General features: G+C 45.6%; 1 protein-coding gene across 1 annotated transcript in view; it reads right to left on the bottom strand.

Moving 5' to 3' along the window:
- TLL2 (tolloid like 2) overlaps positions 1-24629 on the bottom strand; it is an 82815-nt gene that overhangs the window by 40181 nt on the left and 18005 nt on the right. The window contains exon 2 of the mRNA XM_064716216.1: positions 13546-13656. Coding sequence (XP_064572286.1) covers positions 13546-13656 — 111 coding nt within the window. The remainder of the gene's footprint in view (positions 1-13545; positions 13657-24629) is intronic.

Raw genomic sequence — 24629 nt, 5'->3', positions numbered from 1 at the left:
CACAAAGGCCAGATATGGGGGTGCACATATACCAGATATTTTCAAACTCTAATCTCACTCATACAGACAGGAAGCACCCACAGCCTTGTGTCACACAAAGGTGTTTGGAAACAAACATGAACAATTTAGAAGACCCTTTTCTGATTCACTTGAGTTTTTAGACATTTCCTATCACCATGATGCCTAAAGATATCCCAAAAATTAAAGTCACTGGACAGACATTTAGTCCTCTTCTGATTCCTTCCAAGAAAGGGCTAATGTAGGATCCCAGAAGAAGTGATTGGTCATTAACAATAAATAAGAAAGCCAAGAAATGCACCTTGTATCTGGAGGCAGTTGCACATAGATTGCAGATAATATGTAGATGCTGCTGTCCCCTCAACACATTCCTGAAGTGGTACCTCTCTGTCAGACTACTCTGTCACAGCCAGAAGCAGAACATATTCCAGTGTTACTGCAGAGCATGTAATGCCCAGATTTGTACTGAAGCCCATTATCATTGGAAGCACTGAAGAGGAGAAGGGAGATTTCCAGTTTGACATGGTGCTCTGTAGAAAGCCAATAAAAGCAGGCTGGGTGTCCCACAAAGACATGACATTGACTTTAATGGATTTCCAGCAGTTAACAAGCCCCCAAGATCACTTTCATCCTCATTACTTTCCACCCACTGCTGTGCTAGACCCGCACCCATCCTTCCTCAGCTTGAGTTTTGTATGCTTCTCCCACAATCAGTTGAAAATACAGAATTTGTTGGGTCATGTCTCCATGCACAGAGCTGTACTAGATCTCCTAAACCCTCTTAACCTCCACGTTTTTGTAATTCAATTCTTCCTAATAATTTATCCTGTTTAATAGGTGCAACCCCAGCAGAACACTGCTAGAGTCCCTGACCAGGCAACTTCTGTGCATGACCTGGCAGAGACACAGAGGAGATTCTCTACCCAGGCTGGGGAATATTTCTCCTTCTACCTACAGTGCACTTGTACAACAACTTGTTTTTGTGTTTCTCACAGACCAGCACTGCCAAGGGAGCTTGGCTAACTGAAGGAAATGGCCAGTAGCTTGAATGAACCACAAATCTGAGATAAACACACCATGTCTGCAAGCATGGCTGAAGAACAGGTGTATAAATTGTTTTCAGGAGCTAGAAGCAGCCTGAGGTGGTAAGTAAGGGTCCAGTGAAGCAGAAAGCAGCAGGCTGGGGCACTGCTGTGAAGAACGCAGTTTCTCTCACTCTTCCAGGAGAGGAAAATGAAAATCCAATTTGTTAAATGAAGTCCAAGTTGTTCAGCTAAAACCAAAATAAAGGACCACATATTAAGAGAGAGTGCACAAAGCATGCCAGCATAGCTATGCTGTTGGTAGTTCCCTTGCACCACCAGCACAGGCAAAGATGTGCAGCCTGAAGGAAGAGCAGGGAGCAGATTCCATTCAGAACCCTCACTTCCAGTAAGAGAGGGTGGGACTTGGAGAAGTAGCAACATATCAGACCTGAAAATGTGCCTTCTACAAGATGCAATTTAGGATTGAAGACATTTATTGCTATGCATGTTCTGGTTTGGTTTTTTTTTTTGCTTAAGCCCAGATAGTCTGAATCACCAAAAAGGGGACAATCAGATCTCTGGCCAACTAAAGCTTCTGTGCTTCTTCCACCTGTTTATGGACCATGAAGGGGTTCTGGTCTGAAAAAGGAAGAGGAAAGCCAGGTAAAGCAGTGAAGCAGCCTGCTGGTGAATCAGAATGCATATAATTGGCCCAGAAATACCTACCACCCTCCTATTGGGCCCATTTAAGATCTCAAAACTGCTTGAGGGGCCGCTGACTTCCAAAACATTTTAGCACCATCTGTCTTCTAGCTTGCATTGGAAAATGCTACTCTGAGGCAAGATGAGTTACCCAACTGAAAGCAAGGGAGAAACATCAGTCTACCCTGAGTCAAACTTCATTTTCGAATGATGCCTATCTATAATGTTAGTCTAAAACCCAACAAGTGACAATAGGAATTGCAGTTGTCTGAAAAATTGCAATCTGAGAACACAGATTCTTACACAGGAAATTGGAAGGGATGAAGCTTGCAACACCACCTTTTTTCCCAAATTGTAAAAGGTGCCATTAAAATCAAAACCTGTGTCAGAACAGGTCCAAGCCAGGATACTTTTTCCTCTCCAGACCAATGAAGAATCTTTTCATGTTCACAGAGTTTTCTTTTCCCTTTCCTGGTTGCTGTCCACACAGGGAAAGGGTTCCACAGCTGAACTTTGAAGACAGCTACCACCCATATGCTCATCACCTCTGCTGAGGACAAAGGAGCCCACAGTGAGCACTGAGGACTTTGATAGATTTTCCAATTTTTCTGATTTAGCAGAGAGTAACTTGGCTGTGCACATAATTATTTGCTCTCAGGTGAATCGAACCACATCAAGACTTTTTCTAATACATCTTACTGTGGACAAAAGGCCATTTCAGAGCTGGGCTACAACACAGTGATAAAAAAATACTTTTGAAAAATTATTAATTACTTAATCTCCCCTATCTTATATGTTAGAACACCCTGCTTTCATAGTCTCACTCAATATACAGGCTGTTCACATGCCATGGCTTAGAGACTGGATTTCAAACAGAGACTGAAGCACCAACAAAACCAAGTAGTGCAGTTAACATTAAACACTAGGCATTCTTTAGAGTTTCAGTTCTGGTCGGTTCTGTCATATTATGACCATCAGAGAAGCTCCTGGAAAAACAGGATAAGTCAAACAATGCAAACATGCAATTTTTAACTTCATTAACCAGTGGTCAAGAACTGTTTAGCATAGGAAAAAACTTTATTTCACTGGGTTTTCTAAGCACAGAAAAAGTGATGATTTTATTAAAACAATTTCTGCTGGGAAAATGCATTCAGAATGCAGAACAGATGTTTCCCAGAGCTGGTGGAGAGTTTATAGCAAAAACCTTTCATAAACCCCTGTACCCTGGAGATCTGAGCAAATGATTTGAGATATATCCTTCAGCATTTCCTGTCAGTGGAATAGCTGAAGCTCCCTCAATTTACTTAAAGAAAAAGAAATTAAAGAAAGGAAGAATTCTGAGCCCCAAATTCCCTGCAGGAATCTGTTTTTCCTATTCAGAGTAAGCTGACTAGCTGCAATAACTCAGGAGAGTCCCAAGGTCCAGAGGCTTGACAGGCAGATGTGTCATCTCCCCATCAGCTGTGAATGCTGGTGCAGGGAAGGAGGACAGTGGCCTCACAGGGAAGTTCACGAGAGGAGGAAGGTGAGTGAGCTAAGCAAACCCAGGGCTGCCACAGACATCAGCTGCAAAGCACTTCACGGACCAAAATCTTCTGCTGGCCAGCTGTACTTGCAGTGGGATGGCAGGCAGAGCAGAAGTGCAGGCAGCACCATTCCCAAACACCCTGTATTTTCCCTGGATACTGCCTGCTCTTCTCGAAGTGGCAACATTGCTTTTATACTGTGATGCATCCAGTTTTTAAAGAAGGCATTGCAAGAAAGGGGACAGTCTGACCCAACCTCTCCACTGAGAGTTAATGCTTAAGGGGATCAACAATCTCTGCATAAAAGGAAGGACTGAAGACTGAAAGAGGTGTTTTCTTGTGGGCTGCAACAATCACTTCTGTTTCCTCGGGTAAAAAGACAGATAAATGAGAGATAAATGATACCTACAACCTGTGTCATTTCACTGGTTCCTTCCAGTGACAAAGAGCCCTGCAAGCCCAGTGCTTTTACTGAGGCAAGTGAAAATGAAATACTGAAGTGGGCACATGAGTATCCTGGCCATGTGAGTGTCTCTGTTGTTTAGCCAGGTCCCCACACACGGTGTAAGACTTCTCCCCTCCCAGCATATAAACTGAGTAATGCATAGTACCAACAGTCCCCATCCCCTTGCACTTGATTTCTTGTCAATCTTGTCAATCTGATGGATCAATATCTACTCCTAACAGGTGTCTGCTTCACTATTACACTCCTCTCAATTCACAAAACCCACCTTCCCTCCCTGTCTCTCTTTTGGAAGGAAAAGGAAGAAGGAAAGTGAACTTGCAGGCAATAAGGAAACTCTAAGAGCTGGCTTGGGTTCACGCATTGCTGTCCTAGTGGGCAGTACCAACCTCACAGTCCCCCTTTGGCTGACATTCCTTTCCTTCTGACCTGCAGAGTCTGATTTCTTCAGCCTCAGTGCAGTCCAGGCTGCTCCAGACAGGGCCATGCACTATTCCCTGTGCTGCCCTGCTCCAGCTGGGGCTCCAGGGAGAGCCTGCTGCTCCCAGCAACCCAGCCAGGCCACTCCTTCCCTTCAACCTTCCTATTCCCCTTGTTTTCCCCCCACCTTGTTTATGCTGGATAAAAATTCACTCAAAATGAAAGCACTTACATGGGAAGCTAAATTATGTTTAAATTGAATTAAAACTCTTTCCATGAAGAATGTTTTGTGCCACTAAAGAGACCTTTCTTCCTGCCTAGACATTCGGACACTCAGATTCCTGGAGCTTCTTAAGAGAGTTTTTGGTACCTTCTTATGCCCTGGGAGCCTGAACCATGTTTAACAGGCAGCTGAGCAGCCTAAGCACATAGAGCTGAGACACTTCATCTGCTTGTTACCAACCAGCTCCACCACAGCCCATTTAAACATCACCTGAAACCAACTGCCAAGCCAGGGAAACTGTCAAACCCACCCACCACAAACTGACTCCAGGATTCAGCAACAACAACAACCAAAGAAAAGGAGTAGCTAATCCCCTCCCTAACACAGCCTGATGCATCTCACACTCCCTTTTCCTCTCTAGGAAGTGGAACTGCAACATAATCTGAATATTTCCTTTTGCTTCTGATCTTTGCCCTGGAGAAACTTGTTACCCATTCCCTGGGGCTGTCCAAGTCACCATCTGGCCTCAGAAATACAACAGCAAACACAGTCCAGTGTTCCAGCCTAAAACTAATTTGCTTTCTTTCCCCACTTGACAGCTGAATAAATACTTTGTCCTCACCATTTGAAAAGGGGAGCTGCAGCAAAGGGGTTTTGTCCACTGCAGCTACAAGCATCAGCCTTGTCTCCAAATTAAGCCTGAACAAGTGGCTCAAAGTGAACACATTTATTCCACAAATGTAACCCCTTTCTGCTCAGAATCAACCACGAGCAGTTTTACAACTTCTAATTTATTTGTTGCTTGCTATTGTCCAACAAGCCATTTTGGCAATTGATTGTTCCCTGGACCTTCCAGACATTTTTCTGACCAATATAAGCAACTTTTATTTTGTGGACACAGATTCCTGTTTGAAAGTAGAGAGCCTGAGGGTCAAGACAGTCCAGCCAGTCTTTCAGAGTGATCATCCTGCAATGACTGCTCTCAGAGCTTATTAGACCCTACTCTTTCATGGACTGGCTCTGCCCCCAAACTCATTTGCCTAAAACACTCTCAGAAATGATGAGGCAGTTTATGCAACTGAGGCAAATACAATTTTTCATTTGAGCAAGTATTCAAGGAAATTAGGCATTTGCCCAGCTCTGAAGCACAAATGCATGATTTAGCCAATGACACAGTTATTGGCTAAGCACTGTCGAATTTTACAATTAGGGTAATGGATTTAACTTTCAATGTCATTTCCATATGGATAAACTGATCTCCTCAAGTACATTCGCCCATGTGCTCCCTTCATCACAGTTAATTAATATAAAACTATTTAATAACGTCCACTCAAATACAAAAGACCATTCAGACTCTTCTGGCATCAGTAAAAGCAACAGCCTCCAAATGTGATACACCAGCTGTAGACGAGAGCAAAAGAAAATTTAATTAAGAGCGATCAAGAGCATGACAGTTGCAAACAGAAATCAGATGTTATAAATGTTCTACACTGTGATTATCCCAGCTCCTGAAAGGGTTAATTGGGCCAACGAGTACCAACTTCCAGGTGCTTTAGATGTGCCCAAGAGACCTTTGAGATGAGGAAAGTAGTGGGGCTGGGAGCCAAAACCTGGCATAGTTAAGCATGGAGCAGCAGGGATTTGGCTGGCATCATCTGTGCAGGAGCACTGCAGCAGCCATGCCAGAGCTGCAGCCCTGCCCAGAGCTGGTGGTGGCTCCACACTCAATAGGAAGAAACTACAGAAACACTGTTTGGAAGCAGCTTCAGCCATAGCACCAATGGATAGCTTCTGCAGATGTTTTTGGGTGCTTAAAAAATGTTAATTGCTCATTAACAAAATCCAAGCTATTTAATTTCTGAAGTGAAGCATTTGACAAGAGTGATACTGAGTTACTTGCCTTCCTGGATGATTTCTGAAAGAAGCATATGAATTGTGACTCACAAGATAAGCACAACTGAAGTTTCCACTAAGAATGAGTAAGTGGCAGTGTTTGAAATAGCTGGGGATTTTTGTTACAATAGAGAAAGTTTTATTGCTTGGATGGATTCATTTGTGCAATATTGCAGCACTCATAAAACCACTAAAATAAAACTGTGTAAGGCTCAACATTGACTGCACAGCAGAAATCAAACCACTTATTTTGACAGGTGGAAGGCCACCATCCAGAAAACTTGATTTCAGGGAACAGTGTATTTACAAAACAAACTCTGTGGAGCATGTGACCAGCTGCCATTGGGAACTTAGGCAAGAGGAAAAAGAACATCTTAGTCCACAGGAAAAGTGGAGCAAGTAACAGGGCCATGCCATTCAGGTTGTGCTCTGCCCATTCAGGTGTGCTCAGCACCTATTGCTTGGCACTGACTTTACCCTGCCCTGCACAACCTTTACCACAAACAAAGGGGAAAAAGGAATAGATTTCATTTCTCTGTTCGTCACAAGTCTGGAACACCACAGCCAAGTGTGTAAAGGAATACTGCAAGCCCACTAGCCCCACCTGGTTTCAAAGCAACATGCAATACTTGAAAGACTCTAGCTGAAAGAAAATCAGAGCCTGTTGGTGGGACAGGTGGAGTAAAGACTCTAGCACCTCTTGTTGCCTGCTACCCAAGCAGCACCCACTGCACAGGAAGGCACTGGACAGCCCCTGAGAACAGGCAGATGTGGCCAACATCCTGACTTCCCCAGTCCTGACAGCCAGGCTGTCCTGACTCAGGGCTTCTTCTCCATCCTCACCAGGGAGATCTGTCCCCTTTGCACATATACACCTCCACACTTTGGCATCTTCACTTGATGACCTTCTCTCCTACCACCACGCACCAGACTGGCAGATTCTCGTCCTATGACTAGAAAAAGTGCATCCCTAAGATGAGAAAAATCCTTCTCAATAATTTCCAGAAAAGACTTCAAGCTGGCACTCAGAAATCACAAAGAAAAGCACTTGGTGTGAAAATATCAAACTTAAGATAGGCATTTTCTAGCAGAAGAGTCTTAAACTACAGAGGGAATCAGAAGGTCTACCAGCTAAGGGTATGGGATTTATGCTTATTTATCTCTGTGCTAGAGAAAATCAGGCAAGTCTGAGAAGGTTGCAATAGGAATGTAAGACTCTGGGCTGGGAGAAAAAAAGCACAGTATCTGCTTTTCTTTAAAGAGAAGATCAGTGGCTTATTGCATGGAAGGGTAGATTTGGGACAGGGGATAACTCTGAAAAGCAGAGGGAACAAGAACACTCTCAGTCCTAGAGGACTTACTCAGCTCCTCCAAAGGGGAGTTCCTGCTTTGCCTTAGCAAACCACAGAACAGTGGGAAATGCATTTCATGGCTGTCTGCTCTGGTAAAACCCCTGAGTGAATCAACTCACAGAGGTAAACATTTGGACTAGTCATAGGAAAATCATCTGGCACAGCTAACCAAACCTCAGCATCAGGCCAGCTCTAGGCACCTACCTTTCCACTCCTGAGGCTCTTCTTCCTGTTAAAAATGTGCCTGGACTGCAAAGAGACATCCCCAGAGTGCATGTCACGTGTTGTGGAAAATTGAAAGGAGGTATGCAGACAGCTGGACAGAGTCCTCAAACAGGTCTGCTGGAACAAAGATGCTCCTCTACTCACACAGGAGGAAGCAACCTTCACTAAAGATTTCCCAGGGAAAGAGCAGACCCCTGCAGAGAGTTCACAGATGTGGGTTGTGTTACAGCATGTACACAGTTACTTGCATTGCTCCTGGCCAATTATGACCAAACAGCTCAGGTTAAGCTAGCACAACCCAGAGACTCGCTCTAAGCCTAAATGAATTAAAAGTTGGGCTCCAAGCAACCCAAAATGCTATGATTCTGTGGTTCTGTGAAATCTAGCAATGCTGAAGTCCGCTCCTCCTACCCTGAACTGAGTGACATTACAGTATACCACCAAATATGAGTTACAGTGGGAAAACCAGCTGAGGTGGCAAGCATGTGTCAAATCAGCTGAATTTAACAGTCTTGCTTTCAAATTCATAAATCAGATCATCCCTGGAATCTCAGTCATGGTCTAAATCCCTGGATTTTGCAGTCTTCTAGAAGTATATTTTGCACTAAATTAAATTTGACTAGAAACACATGAGTAGCATTCAAAAGGACTCTGGTGTAATGTGCAGCACTGCTACTGGCCACAGCCCCTCCACTGAGGAAGCTCTCACACAGTGAGACAGCAGAAACCCTGCTGGTACTGCCAGACCTTAAGCATTCCACTGGAGAATTCCTGCTCTCCAGGCTGAAGTTAACTAGCACAACTCTCAGCAGGAGAGCTGCACTCCAGCAACCTGTCCAGCAAGTAAACCCCCCTGATTTCAGCAGAGAGCCTGGGCTCAAATATATCCCTCTCCCAGCTGCACTGTGATCTGAAGCATTACTCTAGCTAGGAAAGATGCTCTCTGAATTTCTTCTGCCAGTCATTTGTGGCAGTGTGAAAGGCACATCAGGGCCTTCAAGCCATGAGCCTCAAAACCTCTCAGGATGAGAGGTAAAGAAAACTTGTTTGGACTGTTCTTGAAAAGCATTCTTGGCCACAGTGGGATGTGGAGTCAGCTTCTTAGCAGCAAGCCCGGCACAGCATGGCATCAGTGAGGGCAGCCAGATGCCCTCAGCTTCTGATCTGCTGCTGCCAAACCCTGAAGAGACAAACTTGCCCTTCTTATTTACAGAGGTGCCTTTCAGGACTAGAAACTGTCTCTATGATACAAAAGTCAGGTCAATGGGTAACGTATCAGAAAAGTCCTCATAATCCCCAAAATGCCCATAAAAACTTAAATCAAGCCAGTTATAAAACAGGCATATACTTCTAAGAGGCACGGCAAGAAATAGGGTCTTCTTCCTCTGTGCCTAATGCTTCAGCAGGTAATCACCTTGCACCACTGGACTCATTTGGGCCCAAAAGAGAGGTGACATTGTGCAATTTCCCAGCCTGCCTCTAGATTCTCTTTTTTTCCCACTGCAGCAGATGAAGCCTCAAAGTTTTCAGTCAAATTTCTTCTAAACTAAATTATATCGTAAAAGCAAATATTTTCACTAGAGTTTAAAAAAAAAACAAGAAACTTTTCAGAACTGCAAACTTTTTGAAAAATCTTTCATCAAAGTGATTAGGGGTCGGTGATGCATGGGCTTGCTGAGATAGCACTCACTGGCAGATCTCCAGGTAACAGATTCATTTCATTATGTTCTGAACCATTACTGTCTCTCTACCAAATCCTAAGGGGATCCATTTCAACACCACTGCATGAGAACACCTGATTTTCATAGTAAACATAACATCTAAACTTGATCCCACAGAAACAGAGATAGGGAGGCAGCTAAGACCTGCATTTTAACAATATGCCTCATTGTTTGTGCCTTCTTCTAGCAGGAAAACATTTTTAAGGAAGAGGAGAAATTCCTTGTTAGGCAGATTTTACACGGTATTACACATGGTGATAGCAGAATGAGCAGGTGATGTGGCGGACATAGTTCGCTCTGCAAAATTTATTATATTATAAAGCAACAAACAAAAAAATCACAAGCAAGTCTCAGAGTTTAGGATTTAGGTTGAAAGGAGAACGGCCAATGAGGGGGAAAAAAAATTCTGGCTTAGAAAATTAGAAAAATCTTAACTCAAAGAAAGGTCAAATGTTCAACTTTAAACAGCTCTTTTGCCAGATCACTGATTAGAATAAAACTAGGTTTCAGGTGAAACAGAGCTGAGGTGAGAGACCTGTGGAAAGGAGCCCAGAAGTCATGTAATGATCACAATTAAAATTGGGTTGGAGGAAAGCACTTTGGGAAAAACCTTCAGGGATGTCATGGAAGGGTCATAACAAGAAATGAACTAGTTGGTAGCTCTTGTTAGAGCACATCTCCTGGCATCCACTCACAGTTAATCTGCACTGCATGCAAACAGCCTCACACAGCTCAGAGCTGTACCCAAGTCACTGCAGATCAACATGCAGACTTTAACAGCTGCTTGGATTAACTGGGTTCCACTCAGCCACAGACCACCACCCTGCCTGCCTTTCCCTCAACAGGCCTGAAGAAAACTCCACTTGTACAATGTGATCTAATGCAGGATGCTTGCACACAAGATGCTATTGAAAACCTACTGCAGTTTTCAGATGCTTGACCTGTACTCTTCCTGGTAAATTTTTAGGAAGGAAGCTCCTTTGGAGCAAATGAGGCTGCTCACATGAATAAGGACTATCAGGTCATAAACTGCACTCCAGAAGGCTTTAAGCACATAACACAAATGATGCAATTCTCTGTAATGTCAATTCCCAATGTGACCACTAACACAAAAGAATCTGAGTGTAATGGACACAGAAATCCAGACAAAGCCAAAGATGACCATCATTGCTGGAGCACTGAAGTAAGGTGCCAAGGAGACAGCCACCCCTAAAATCCACATGAGCAGTTTTTGAGGGGATTGTCAAAGAGCTCTGAGCCAGCACTGCTCAGAGGGAAGGAACCATGGTCCTGCTCTGTGACTTACCAAGGAGACAATGCTATTTGGTCCATTGCTTTCAGATACTAATAATAAAACACCAACTCCAATATTTGCTGAGAAAATGCTTGGAAACTCGGAACTTCAAGGCATTTCATTCTCAAACACGATCACAAATACTTAGTTTCTGAAAAATTACCATGGTGTTTCTGGAAGCAGGAAATTAATGGAGAAAACATGCCTGAAGCACACTCAAGCTGTGAAATTAAGCTCAGGACAGAGATCCATGACAGAGACCCATGGCAAAATCCAAAGATTTCTCGGATTCCCTTCCCCTCTCTCTCAAGGACTCAGAGAAGTGCATAGCTATTTTTTAGACAATGACTGGGAGAGGGTGAAGAAGGGGAAAACTTGAAACATCTGACAGTCTGTGTCTTTACCAGCCAAAGCAAAGCTTTCCCCCAAGCAGTACAATGCTGCATCCAGATGTCCTCATGTCCAATCACTCCTGAACACATGGGAACCTCAATCCTCTGGCAGAGCCTGACAGCTGCAGATGCTCCACACCAGCTATCAGGGTGCACACCTACAAACAGCCCAGCAGTGTCAAACTGCACAATTTTCCATTCTTCTTCCAGCTGAACAGCATTTTCTGGGATCAAGGGAACAACACTGGGCCAGAAGAATGCCTGGATGCCTAACAGCATGGTGAGAAGGGCAGCTCCCTGCAGGAAGAGCCTGGGTGTCTGTATATAGGTACCAAGGACTTCCTCCACTATACCACTAATCCGATTAACAGCTTTAGGCAACTCTGAAATGTTATCATTCAAGGGCTTCCATTCATAAAGGGTCTTAGGCTGTTTCTGTACAGAGGTTGCATTCTTCCCACTAGAAATAAAGCAGGGAGTAGGATTTTCTCCCAGGGAAGAATGGAGCCCAATCCCCCACCATGCTGAAGTAGGCCACCCTCTTACAATTCACAAGAGGGTACAATTCAAACAAGCCTCACAAGAGAAAAATCAACCCTTCCTGCCCATGCCAAGAGACCCTCAGAGGGCAGGTGACCACAGAGATCCCTCTGTGTGTGCCCTGCAGAAAGCATCCCACCCCAGGGGCTGCCCATTGGTCAGCTGCACTCCCAGGGGTACAAATGAAACCTGCTAGAGATGAGGACAAGGCAAAGTGAGTGAGGCGACATCTCCGTTCACCCAAGGCAAAGCACTGTGTGATGCATCAGTGAAAAGTGCAAAGAAGAGACTGGTCCAACACACCACACGAGCCATGGCTGTAAGAGACCCGTGGCAGCATTCAATGATACAGATGTGAGTTATAAAACCCAGTTCATTTTCCAGATGGCACAGGTCTGGCACCAGTGCCAAGTGAAAGAAATGTGCTAGACATGACAACTAAAAAAGCTACCAGAGAAAACTGATACATTCAAACATATCTGACTTTGCTTTCCCAGTAATGTCCTCATCTAACTTCAGGAATCAACAAAGGGATGTGAAAGAGATTAATGCTGCCTGTCCCACCTAGTCCTCATTTTCTGATATATCTTCTGCTCCCAATAACCTACCACCTAAGAATGTGTGACAGCCAAAAACATGATGGGCTAAGTGACAGAGAATACAGGACAACGGCATTTCTAGGGAGCTAGCCATAATCTGAAGAACTGGACAGCCCTTCTCTACCCAGAATTTCAGGTACATTGACAAATAAATATGCCTGTGTTGGATGTGTCATGTTTCACACTCATCCCAACAGGAAGGTGGACCACTCATCCCCAGAACCAGACCTACATGGTACTAAGATGCTCTGAAGCCACAGCTGGGCAGTTACAAGGAAAGAGAACCAGCCACCAGTGCTTTCACATGACAGATGAGCTGAGTTGCACAGGGGTCAGGTGAACATACAGTTTCAGTGATTTTTGCCTTTACCCACCCTGTCACCCTACTTGCCTAGAGGCAGAACAGCAAAGAAAAACAGAAATTTGTTCTGACCTTCTTTGTCTCCAGTCCTTCTGGTACCTCTCAGAGCTCAGACTTCCAGCAATTTCTCTCTTGCAGAATAAAGTGAACTAGAGGGAAAAACACTGTGGGGAGCCCTCTGAATCAGATGCAGTGTTTCAGAGACTGTTAGAGCTGGAGTCCAGTCAGAGTCCTGAGTCAAGAAACACCTTTGGTCTGGCATGAGACCAAGCACACATTAGAGCTGCACAGGGGACAAACTGAGCACACGCTTTACAGAAAATCAACACCACTGTTAACCTATTTTGATTAGAATATCACTTCTAGGGCAGTCTGGATGCACGATTGCAATGAGTTTCACTAGGCAGACAGCTGAGAAAATGTGTTATTCCATTAAGATCATATAGGGAAAGAAAAAGGAGCACAATACGAGTCAGAACTCCTGACAAACTAAGTGGCTCAACTTCAACACATCTCCTTCCAAATTAGCAAAAAGCTATTTCCTCACAGAAAGAGACCAGTGCTATAAATCTGAAAATATCCCTCAGACAAGATAGGATTTGGCTATATCAATCTGTGACTTGACTTTTATGTAACAAAGCTCAGAGCTGGATCCCACCCTCGGTGCATAGCTGAGCTCTGCACACACCACCCTGGCTGTGGGAACAGCACCAGCAGGGAAATGGAAGCGCTCCTTCCCTAAGGACAAAAGCAGGTGACAGAAGGCATCCCCACGCCAGGGCTGCCCTTACCTGAAGTGTGTCTTGCGTTGCCATCTGAGTGCTTTGTAAAGTCAGCAGTTCTGTCTATTTGAAACAACTTCAGATCATCTTCATCTAAAGCGATATCTCCCCAAAAGGCAGCTGGAGAGAAACAAAGTGTAATTAGTTCAGTTTTTATTTTGGAAGGAAGGCACAGTTCCCAGCTGGCTTGTAACACACATAAAAGGCAATGACTTCATGGACCAGAAAAAGGCCAAAGGCTGCTGCAGTTCTAAAAGTACCAACAGTGGATGGACATCAGTGGAGGCCAAGTGACAGCACTTACATTAAGTCCCAGCATAGATGCACCAAAATGAGATGATTACCTGGGATCCCTTGTGCCACTCACTCACTCAGGTGTGACTCCCAACAAGGTGGTGTTCACTCCCCATTAAAGCCTGCAGGAGGCAAGCACCAGCATTGTCCTATTTCCTGTGAAGGAGTCAGATAAGTCACAGCTCAGATCCTCACTGAGACACTACACTGCACCACCCCCAGGTGAACAGTGTGTGTAAGACTGGAGAACAGCAGTGACGCACTCCAGCCCAGCAGTGGATACCTAAAGGCTACAGGCTTCAGGGTCTCACACACCCAGACACACTGCCCTGGTCCCAGTCCAACCTGAGAGCCAGCCTACCATTCCCACTTAGCAGGAGAAACACCAGTTATTTGTCCCCTTGTGGATTAGTTCCCTAGATTTAAGTTCGCAGAGTTTTCAGTTTTGTAAAAATCTTTGCGTTTCAGTCAGAAGGCAGGAAAATAAGATAAACGGATCACTTGACATTCACAGCTCAGAGAAACAGACTAGAAATCATTTGAGTGGAAAAAAATACACCTCTGGAATATCCTGGCTGAGTTGATGCTGCACAGTACCAATAGGCACCATTTTGAGAATTTGAACAAAATAAACACAGGCAAGGAGGCTGTTGACCAAGCCTAGCAGATCCTTCAGAGACAAACATTACAGAGCAGTTTACTCCCAGTTCTAGCAAAGGGATCTCTTTATCTTACAAAGTAATACATCATCCTGAAAGACAGCCCACTACAAAAGCAGAATTTCCCCAGCATTTATTTCCAGCTCTCTGCAGTCCCCGCGTGCTCCAGGGTAACCATGATTTATCCCAGTCCCCAACCAGCTGAACAATTTTCCTTGCTGGAAGTCCCAGCTGAGAATGCTACACTGCAACTTCTCCTGTGCCATCAAAGGCCCCTTCCCAAAGGCTGCAAGCCTGAAAGGCTGCCTGCACCCAGAGGGAGCTGTCCCACAGGAAAGCCCAAGCACTTTATTTTAAAGGGTCACAAGTTCAGAGAATGCTGGCAAACGAAGCATCTGAAACCATCCCCTCTGGATTCTTTTACTGAGTTCTCCATTTTAATTTAATGTGGGAGGATTTCCAATTAAAAAAAAACCAAACCAGAAACAAACAAAAAATATAAATCTCCAAACAGCAGGCTAACAAGCTTGGAAAGCAGAGTTTCTCTTGGCAGAGCTCTGCAGTGTACACCCAGGTGCAAACTCTTAACACACAGTGCAAGAGCATGCCAGCTTTTCTTTGAGAAAATGCATTAATCCCTCTGGATAGTAGGAACAGAGCAGCTCTTATTGAACTTGATGAAGCCAAATATGAGAGACTTTGCTCCTCTACTGGACTGGGAACCTGCACCAACCACCTGAATGCTGAACCTCACCACCCCCAGCACATGCGACAGAGAGCAGTTCTTTCCTGGGCAAAGGGGAAGGATGACTGTGTTAAACAAACAAATTCAGCACCAAAATGAAAAAAGCAGCCTGGCAAGCTGTCTGCATTCTCAGCACATTTCTCCCACAGGAAAACAGTCCACACGCTGACATCTGAATGCGTGCTGAGCACAGGGTGCCATGACAGCAGGAGCTAAGGCAGGTGGCACTGGGAAGGAGAACACTTCCTCTGGGCACAGGACAGGCTCAGCAGTTTTTCCAGAGCCCAAAGCCATCAATGTCTTCACAGCCCTCATTTTCCACAGAAACATTCTGGGGAGTCCCCAGCAATGTGACAGCACAAAGTGTCCTCTTTCTGAAAAGTTCACCACTCTCCCCTGTGACTCACCTCCACCCTGCTTTTTCCCCCCTAACACCACCCTTCTCCTAGTCCCACTTGCATTTTCTCCTTTCCCTGGTCCTGAGTAGCACAATCTGATTTCAGGGGAGAAAAATAATTGTGCTGTCTCTCATGAGAATTCAATTCAGAAATGTTCACAACAGTTTAAAACTTTAATTTTCCATGAAAAGTGTATTTCATCCAGGTTTTTCAATAATAATCTCATACTTTGCGGGTTTCTTTCTCTCCTTCAAAGGCACATAAGGAAAAGAATAAATCATCAAAAGAAGCTTATGGTATTCAGACAGAAAACAAATAATATGGCTCCTAAAAATATATCTCAACCCAAAATGTACTGTTGCAATTAATTAAAACCAGGCTTATCTTGGGGATGGGTAACCTTCACCCCTAACCACAGTTACCTACAAGCTTCTACAAGAACACCAGCCACTTGAGCTGCCAGAAGAAAAATATAACTCCATCCTTGAAAAACATCACCCAGTGTCTGTGTTTGAACTGAACTTCAGCCACCAAGTTGGAGCACACCTTTAACCCATTTGCCTGTCACAAACTCTTGCCAGGAAGCCCCTATTCCAGCACCAGTACAGGTTTATCCTGGTGGCAGGGATCAGCAGGGCAGTGCCCCTCTGCACACTGTGGAAGAGCACTGCAATGTTCCCTCTAGCACTGGCCAGAACCAGCTGGGACAGAGAGTGACAGAAAGAGAGACTTTGCAAACATGCATACCCTGCCTGCCAGGAAAGCACCTCCATCCCCCTCCACCTCAGATACAGACTCACCATCTGATGCTTTTACTAAAAAATGGCAGGTTCTAAGTGCTGAATGGGATCTGAACCTAGATTGAAGACTATGTCTTAGTCAAAGGGGTCTCTTGCTTTGGGGTCACACCAAGCTGTGTCATCAGCTCGAAGGGTCTTCTCTGCATTTGCAGCTATCTGGCACAGCTCACACTGACAGATTTCCTTTCACTCCTTCTAGCACAGTTCTAACACAGTTTTGCTGCTCTTCTTGAGCAGGTGTCCCACAGGGTAATGCAGGAATGGGCAGGTTAAACAAAGAGCAATGTGAACCCGAGCAGGTGTCTCAGGTTTGTTTCACCAATACTCACAACTCAGACTCAGTTTTCATGAGCATTCCCAGCCCCTGTGTGTAGATAGCAGCTGGGTTCCCAAGCACAGGTACCTCATGACTTGTGCCAGTACAAAATATACAGGGAAGAAGTGCCTGCACAACAAACCTTGACATCTCCAGCTCTGTGAGCATCACAGGCAGGCAGCTGACAGAGCCTGTCTGGCACAGACCCAGCTGTGTCACCCCAGTGATGAGCCAGGCACAGCCCCTGTTGGTGCCTCAGCACAAACCCAGGATGTGCTCTGAACCCACCCATGAGATCAGTCACACCTGCATTCCTAAGGCACAATCTCTATCCCACCACATCTCTGCTGTCCATCATGCACCTTATGGAAGGTCCTGGGGCACCAATTAGCTCCTTTTGTTCTAGAGCTGACTGTACCACATCCAAATCACAGAAGAGAAAACCAATGTCCCTCCCACCTGAGCCACAGGAGCACCTGGCAAGGGGGGCTGGCCATATGTGGACATGGTAACACATCCCACCTCCTGGCAAACAGGAGCTCCTCAGGCACTGGCAAAACCATGCCAAGTTATTTCTGAGCATTTGCAGAATGCTTCCCAAGCTGACAGGTCTGGGTGGTGGGAGATTTCATTTTCAGGGCTGGCCAGGCTCTCGTTCAGGCTAACACTGTGCAGTCTAACAATAAGAAAATAAATCAACAGATCAAAGCAGGTTCCCAGCACTTCCATATTTCTTTTCTCACAGGCAGACAGGTCTGTTGCTGAACCTCCTGCTGGCACAGGAACCAGCAGAACAATATTCTGAGCTATGCTAAGATTTATACCTTAAAGAAAAAACTCAAGGCATTCCTCAGGGCAAAGTAACAGCTGGGTCAGAGGGAAAAGCAAAGCCTCAAAAGGCAGAAACCAGTGAAAGAGGACAGAGAAAAAATCCCAGACCAGCAATCTGGAAATAGAGCCAGATCATGAGCATCAAACACTCAAACCAAAGGAAGATAGGAAACAAGCAGCTAGTTAACAAAAAGCATTAATACTGCCACATTCAGCCACTGTGTTTTCATCCAGATCAATTTGTTTCTCCCCAATGGCCAGCTTTGGGGCCGAGCTGCCATGGAGGCTCTGGGGGTAACCAGCTCCACTCAGCAAGGCTGTCTGGAGTCTGAGCTGGTGTCTGGCATCGCTGGGGCCTCCTGGCAATAGGGACTTGGTGATTCTGTCTTCACCGGGAAGTTCCCTTGCCCAGGGAGCCCATTTTGTTTCAGAAATTGCTCTCAGTTTGTGTAGGAATGTCTATGAACGTGTTCTGCTTCTAAACAGCAACAAATATTTCAAAAACATCAAAATCTCCTGGGAATCAGAGTCCAAACCCCTATTCAGATATCTGCAGAAACCTAAACTGCTAAATTATCATGTGTAGTGCTCCCGAAGCACCCTCTCCTGGGAAGTGATCTGCCAGAAATCCTGATTCATATTCAATGGATTTCCTTTCCTGGAGGGTGACAATGCAGGAACAATGAAATACTTTGGGCTTGAGCTTGTTCAAAACTGCAAACATGTGAGCCTACACAATGCCCAGCTTTGCTGTCCCTGGACTGAATACCATGTTATTTTAACCGAGAACCAAGGAATAGAGCTTGCCATAACCACGTTAGCAGAAAGGCATTTTCATTTTAAAATTCTAATCTCTCTTGCTGCTGGTGACTTCCTCACTCAAGGTCTTCATCTTTTTCACATCAGCATGGTCTTGTCACACCAATCCAGTAATCTATGAACCCATTCCATGTAAAATGAGCAGCGCAGGAGGGCATGTGTGAGCACACAGAGCTGGAAATCCATGCCAGGCAGCTGGAAAGCCGTGCCACAAGCAGCAGAGCAGCTCCCTCTATGGGCCCTGAAATGGTTAAACACCTGCGCCTTCGGAAGCGAGCCCGCCCGGGGCGGGCGGCTGTGCCAGCACCCAGAGCCCCTCACGGCTTTGGGACCTGCTCCCCTCTAATGGGGGCAAACCCCAGAACCCAGCTTAGCCCCTCATGCTTCCATAGGATGTAAATTAAGCTGTGGGAGCCTCATAACCTCTGTTTCTGCTCCAGGTGATGGTGCCAGTTCATGGCAATGCTGACAAGACATAGGGATCTGGCTGTGCATCTCTGAACTTTTCTCCCTGAAAGCTGTACACACTCTGCAGAGTGCCTCTTGGCCACAATTTTGGTGCAGGCAGGAAACAGCCTTTAGGGAGAAGCTGTTATGGACTCATGAACACATGCAGTTTGAGCTCTGCCCCAACACAGACAGACAAACATCCTCAAGGCCACCCCAAAGCAGGTAAATTCACCTGGAGACCTCACTCCCTTTCAAGTGAAATCAAGCTCAGCAACTCACTTGGTTTTAATGACCAGGCAAGCATGGCCCCCTCCCACTACCTGATGGACAGGTATCCTTCCTGGATTCTGTCCATTCCACCACAGCCATGATTCCCCAACAGCTTCTGTCACACCCTGCTCAAAGTTATTTTGGTCAAATGAAGGCAGCGGAGAGACAGGAGACCAAGAACCAGCTGTCTCCACCCCTGCCAAGGCCTGCACCCCACAGGGCATACAGAAATGGGAACCAGGAAACAAAACCATAACCAGATAAAAGGATTTTGTGGTCTGATCCTAAATGATGAGACCCATAAATAACACAGGGGCACTATTTGACAGAAGCAGCCCTTTCTCCAGGTGCCTATGGAGTGACCCTAGTTAGCTCAACGTGCAAGGCAGCAATGCTGCCTTGGAAACCCAGCATTGCTTCAGCTGCCCTTTAAGAGCAGGAAATGGCAAGGTTCTGGGTAATGAAATCCAAGAATGCTTTTGTCAATTAATTATGGAGAAAGCTGAACTACACAAGCCCCATCTCACCCCCTTCATCATTTTTGCTGCTCAATATAACTTTAATTAATCTTTCCTTTGGCAATTTGAAGGAAGGGTGAGCACGCTGCAAACACCCACTGAGTATTAAATTGATTTTCTGTTTTATAGTCCTCTTTCCCTCCCTATTGGCCAAGCTGTGATTTGTGCCCCTTCCCTTGGAGGCATTTTTTCCATGCTAATATAATCCAAAGCCCCAAGCAACAATAGCATCCAGAAAAGTAACACTTTGCACAGCCCATTGCTTTAGCACAGCCTCTGCCAGCACAGAGAAGATTCTCTCTTGCCCCCTTTTACCCCACGCCACAAAAATTCAAAGCAACCACCTCATTTCCATATCTTCATCATTTCTGCCTAAAAAACTGACAGTGTTTTTATCCTAAGTAACTAACACATCAGGTCCCTGTGGTTTCCTGCTGCCATTTGTAGCTGTGCATCTCAATTACCCCAGCATTAATGGAAAGCCTGTTGTGCTGGCAAACACGACCTGCCAGCTGAGCTACCAGGCTGCTTTGGTGCTGCAGGTATCTAGACCTAAAACCACAAGGGAGAAAAACAGCTCAGCTGAGGCGCCTAATAACTTGACTTGGTCCCTAATAATCCCACTTCAGGCTGTGGGACTGAAATCAGGATCTTTAGCAGCAAGCACGCCCCAGTCACCAAGGGCAGCCCAGCTGTGCAGCAATGGAACAAACTCTTTTCCTGGGACTTCTCCTCTGCCTTGTAGGGACCCAGGCCCTGACTATCACCAGTCAACCATTTAAGGATGAGAGCAGTCAGGGATCACCTTCTTACCCCAGCACACCTCAGGGACAGGAATGGAGACTGGCTGCCAGCAGTTTCTGTCTCATGAATTCAGGCTCTTTTCCATCACCACTGGTTTTGGTACCATCAGTTAGGAGACCTTGACCTAAAATATTCCATGTCCCTTAGCAGCTGTCCCACAAGACTTTCTGAGCCTTATGGCCACCACTTCCAGTCTGCTGGGAGGAGACATCCAGGTCAGACCTTTTCCTCAGATAATTCCCATACCATGGGACTCGTCCTGGATTTATTCTTAAAAATTCAGATGAGAAACATAACCTTAGAGATGACAGAATAAAAATTTAAGACTAAAACTCTTCTAATTTCATTTAGAATGGTTCAGTGGCTAAGCACTGTCCCCCTCACCCCCACCCCAAGCACATTTCATTTCAAATTGCATCATTTGGGGAGGGATGTTTTTCCTTCGGGTGGCCAGACACACACAGAGGTGTCAAAACCTCACTGTTCTCAAGCACTGCAAGAGGGGAATGGGAGACCCCAAACAGGCAGAAAATTTCCTGTCACCTGCCCAGCCATGGAAGAAATTGGCTTATGGCAAAAATGAACAGAAGAGGAGCCATGAACTGAGCTGCATCCTCAAAAAAGGAAGGTGGAAAAGCAACCTTTGATTGGAGCAAACTTTAAGGCAGGCTGACAGTTTAGAACCACATGGTCCTGGATGAAAAGAGGCAGTTCATGATAGATCACATCTATTCAAGGGCCAGACAAGGAAAGCAAACATAGGCTTATTTTACTCATTGTTCTTTATCCACCAACACCAGGAGAGGAGTGCTGCAGCACCATTGGAAGAGAAAAAAGAAACGGACAGCAGGCAGGGAAGAAATGGGAGCTATTTATGGAGGATAGCTAATTTGAGCTGTTTACAGACTTTCCTCCTGAAAGCTCGGGGATGGGAGGGTGGGCAGGGAGGTGGTTTCAGCCATTAAAAATACAACGTGAGAATCCATTAATTTTCCATAGAAACAATGTCGTCACAGAAGCGAGACAAATCGAATCAGTCATGCAAATGTGCTGATGTTAAATTCTCAGGCCTGGGTGGGGAATTTGGGTTGCCAAAAACACCACAATGAAGAGATCAGAATGAGATTAGAAGCCAGAGTGGCTGCAGCACTGACAGCATGGTGGGGACATGGGATGTAACCAAAGGCACCCCAGATTACAGAGGAGTTTGTGCCTTAAGCCAGGCACAGGTGCCCCAGCAAAAAAAGACAAGAAAAAGTCATCCTGGCATGAGATCTCAGGAGCCAGGCAAATGCCACATTCCTACTCTGCAAACCAGAAAGGACCACAGCTCGCTCCAGGGAATGAAGGACTCAGAAACCCACAGGACTGGGGGCCACACAAGCTGCAAAGTCACAGCACCAGCAAAAAGCAAGAGGTGATAGCAGAGGAAATGGGTGAGCACAGCCCAGTAAAGCACTAGGCAATTCCAGTTTTAGAGAGAACTGTCCCAAGTAAGCAGCAGCACTGTCCCAGGCACATGCTGAGCTGTGATCAAGTCTTAAACATTGAATTTATGTTGTGTTAATAAGGGGCAAAAAAAAAGTTTATTTCCCCTCCAATAAAACAGACCAAAAAAAAAACCTAAACAACCAACCAAAGGCCCTTTCTTCCCTCTTCTCTATAAAAATCAAACTTTCCAAATACTCCCTGGAAGGAGATGCTACATGTGAAAAATTACAGTGGCACTCTCAGCAGGAGGAGTGGAAACCACTCACCCTGGGCAGAGAACACAGCCCTTCCTTGCTGTCACCATCCTGGACTGTCCTCACCACAAACATTTAGAGGATAAAAATAACCTTGCAAAATGAAGTGTTGTACCCTCTGTAATACACAAAACATTCCTGAGTAACACCTGGGACAAGAATGCTTCCCAGAGAGTCCCACCACCGGCAAAAACAAAGAACCACATGAATAAAAAGAAACAAGAGGTCAAAACACATCACAAGAGGTGCTCTACCCAGGTTCATTCATCAGTCAAAGTATCAGCGTTTGTCCTCACAAACAGCTGCGTGGTTCACCTGTTCATTTTGAAGATGCATTGGTTTTACATTTGAAACCTTTGGTGCTACAGCCATGGGAACCCCTCCACACAAGGGCTGCTCCTGCTCATCAGGTGGCTGCTGGTGTCCACAAGCCCAGGAAAGGGATCAGCCCTCCAGCATCTGAGAAAGGGCACTCACATCACACTGTGCACCTCAGCAAACCCCCTGCACCACCAACTTGCCCCAAAACAGACATTTACCAAGTAACTCACCTTGGGTACTGAAACCCGCCTCTAGTGCCATGGATTAAAGACATGGCTAGCCCAGGAGGGGACAATCCTGGAAGGGTGCCCCAGATGGGTACTGTGCTGGAAGCTCAGTGTAACAGCACAAACTGCTCTTGGTTCAGAGAGACACTTGGTTCTAGAACCTCTCAAGTGCCCCATGCCCCTCTGGCCACTCACTCTCCATTTTAAACTCCTACAAGAAGCCTGAAAAAAGAAAGGTGATTGCCTCATCATTTATACAGAATAAACAGGATCTCCTGCATCCCCCTTCTGTGGCTAATGAGGCCCACCAGCAGCCTGCTGAAATGCCTCTCTGGAGCTGCACCTGTGGGCACACAGCAGAGGATGGAGCCAGCCTGCTCTGGCAGGCACTCCTCCAGTCTGCTCTGCAATGGCAAGCACGGCAAATCTGGCAGCAGCACCCCCTCTATAAATACTGCACTGTGCAGTATTTATACATGCCTTGCAGCACACAAAACCACATGCTGCCCTCACAGGAGAGGTCTGCATCCTGCCATGGCTTTCCTTCAGATGGCTCTGATGTCCCAGAATGTTCCCTGAGCCCTCCCCCTTTTGTGAATATCCCTGCCATAAATGTTCTGCTCTTGTATTTCGGTACTACTGTTCCACATCAGCTAAACTCAGCCACCCAAACATCTACAGCAACAATCACTGATTTCTCACTGACTCCCACCTTGGTCTATCCCATCACAGCTGGCATGCATAAAGTCAAAGTTCTCAATATTCAAGGGCATTTTTACAGTCACAGCCATGCAGAGTGCAGTGAGCATCGAGGACTGTGCAGCAACACAGCCCTGCCTCTGTACAGAGCTCCACACAGCTTCAGAGGCTGCTGCAGCTCCCCTTACAGAACATCAGCTTTGGGTGCCACTTCTCACCATACAAAACTGCTCTCAAGATTCACACCCTAAAGTCACAGCAGCCAGTTTTCTGTTTTGTTCAGCAAGACCTCATTACACTCTATTTACTAAGATTGCTCAGAAAGGTGTAGAACTGTGCTCTGGTCACACCTTGGAGTTGTAAAGTAGGTTAGATAGACTAGCATACAAGTGAAAGATGCTATAGCAAGGAAGTCATGCACCTTGTCTTCTTCTGACACATCTGATCCTGCTCCAGCTATAAGCAGCCATGAAAGCAGTGAAAGGTTAAGTGTCATTACCTCCATTCACATTATTTATGCAGTAGGTACCCATAGGAAGTTGGTCTTTATTGATACATTCTTTAACATGCCAGTTCTGTTTCACTTCAAGCACTTAAGTACATCTGGGTGAGGACACGTTCTCACTTCCCAAGCAAGCCAGCTGCACCCTTCACTCGCTCAGACACCAGTGATGAAAGCCTGCTCAAGAACATGCATCTGTTTCACGCATGGCTCATATGGCTAATTTAAACACTTTCCATATGTTGCCAAAGAGCTGTGACCAAATGCCACTTGCAAATAAATGAGAAGATTGTCTGGCATCCACAGAGGAAAGTTTCATCTTGGAGCAACAGCTCCTTTGTTCCCAGGTCTGCCTGGGCATCCCCTGCCCCTTTCACAGTCAGATGTTGCTGACCAGTCCAAACACTGCCTCCTCCTGGGATCATGCCCCTGCAGCAACACACACACATCAGGGTGGGCAGGCTTTGGAAAAGACCTGTGATGAACATCTCAACATGTGGAAATCATAGGAGGGTTTGGGTTGGAAAGAACCTGTAAAGGTCTAGTTTTAACCACATGCAATGAACAGGGACACTCTGAACTAGATCTGGTTGCTCAGAGCCCCATCCCACCTGAGCTTGAGTGCTTTCAGGGATGGGGCAGCTGCCACCTCTTTGGACAATCTGTTCCAGTGTTACATTAACCTCTGTCAGGGT

The sequence above is a fragment of the Zonotrichia leucophrys genome, chromosome 6 (assembly GCF_028769735.1).
Source record: "Zonotrichia leucophrys gambelii isolate GWCS_2022_RI chromosome 6, RI_Zleu_2.0, whole genome shotgun sequence".
NCBI lineage: Eukaryota > Metazoa > Chordata > Aves > Passeriformes > Passerellidae > Zonotrichia > Zonotrichia leucophrys.
This window is presented reverse-complemented; position numbering and strand designations above follow the sequence as displayed.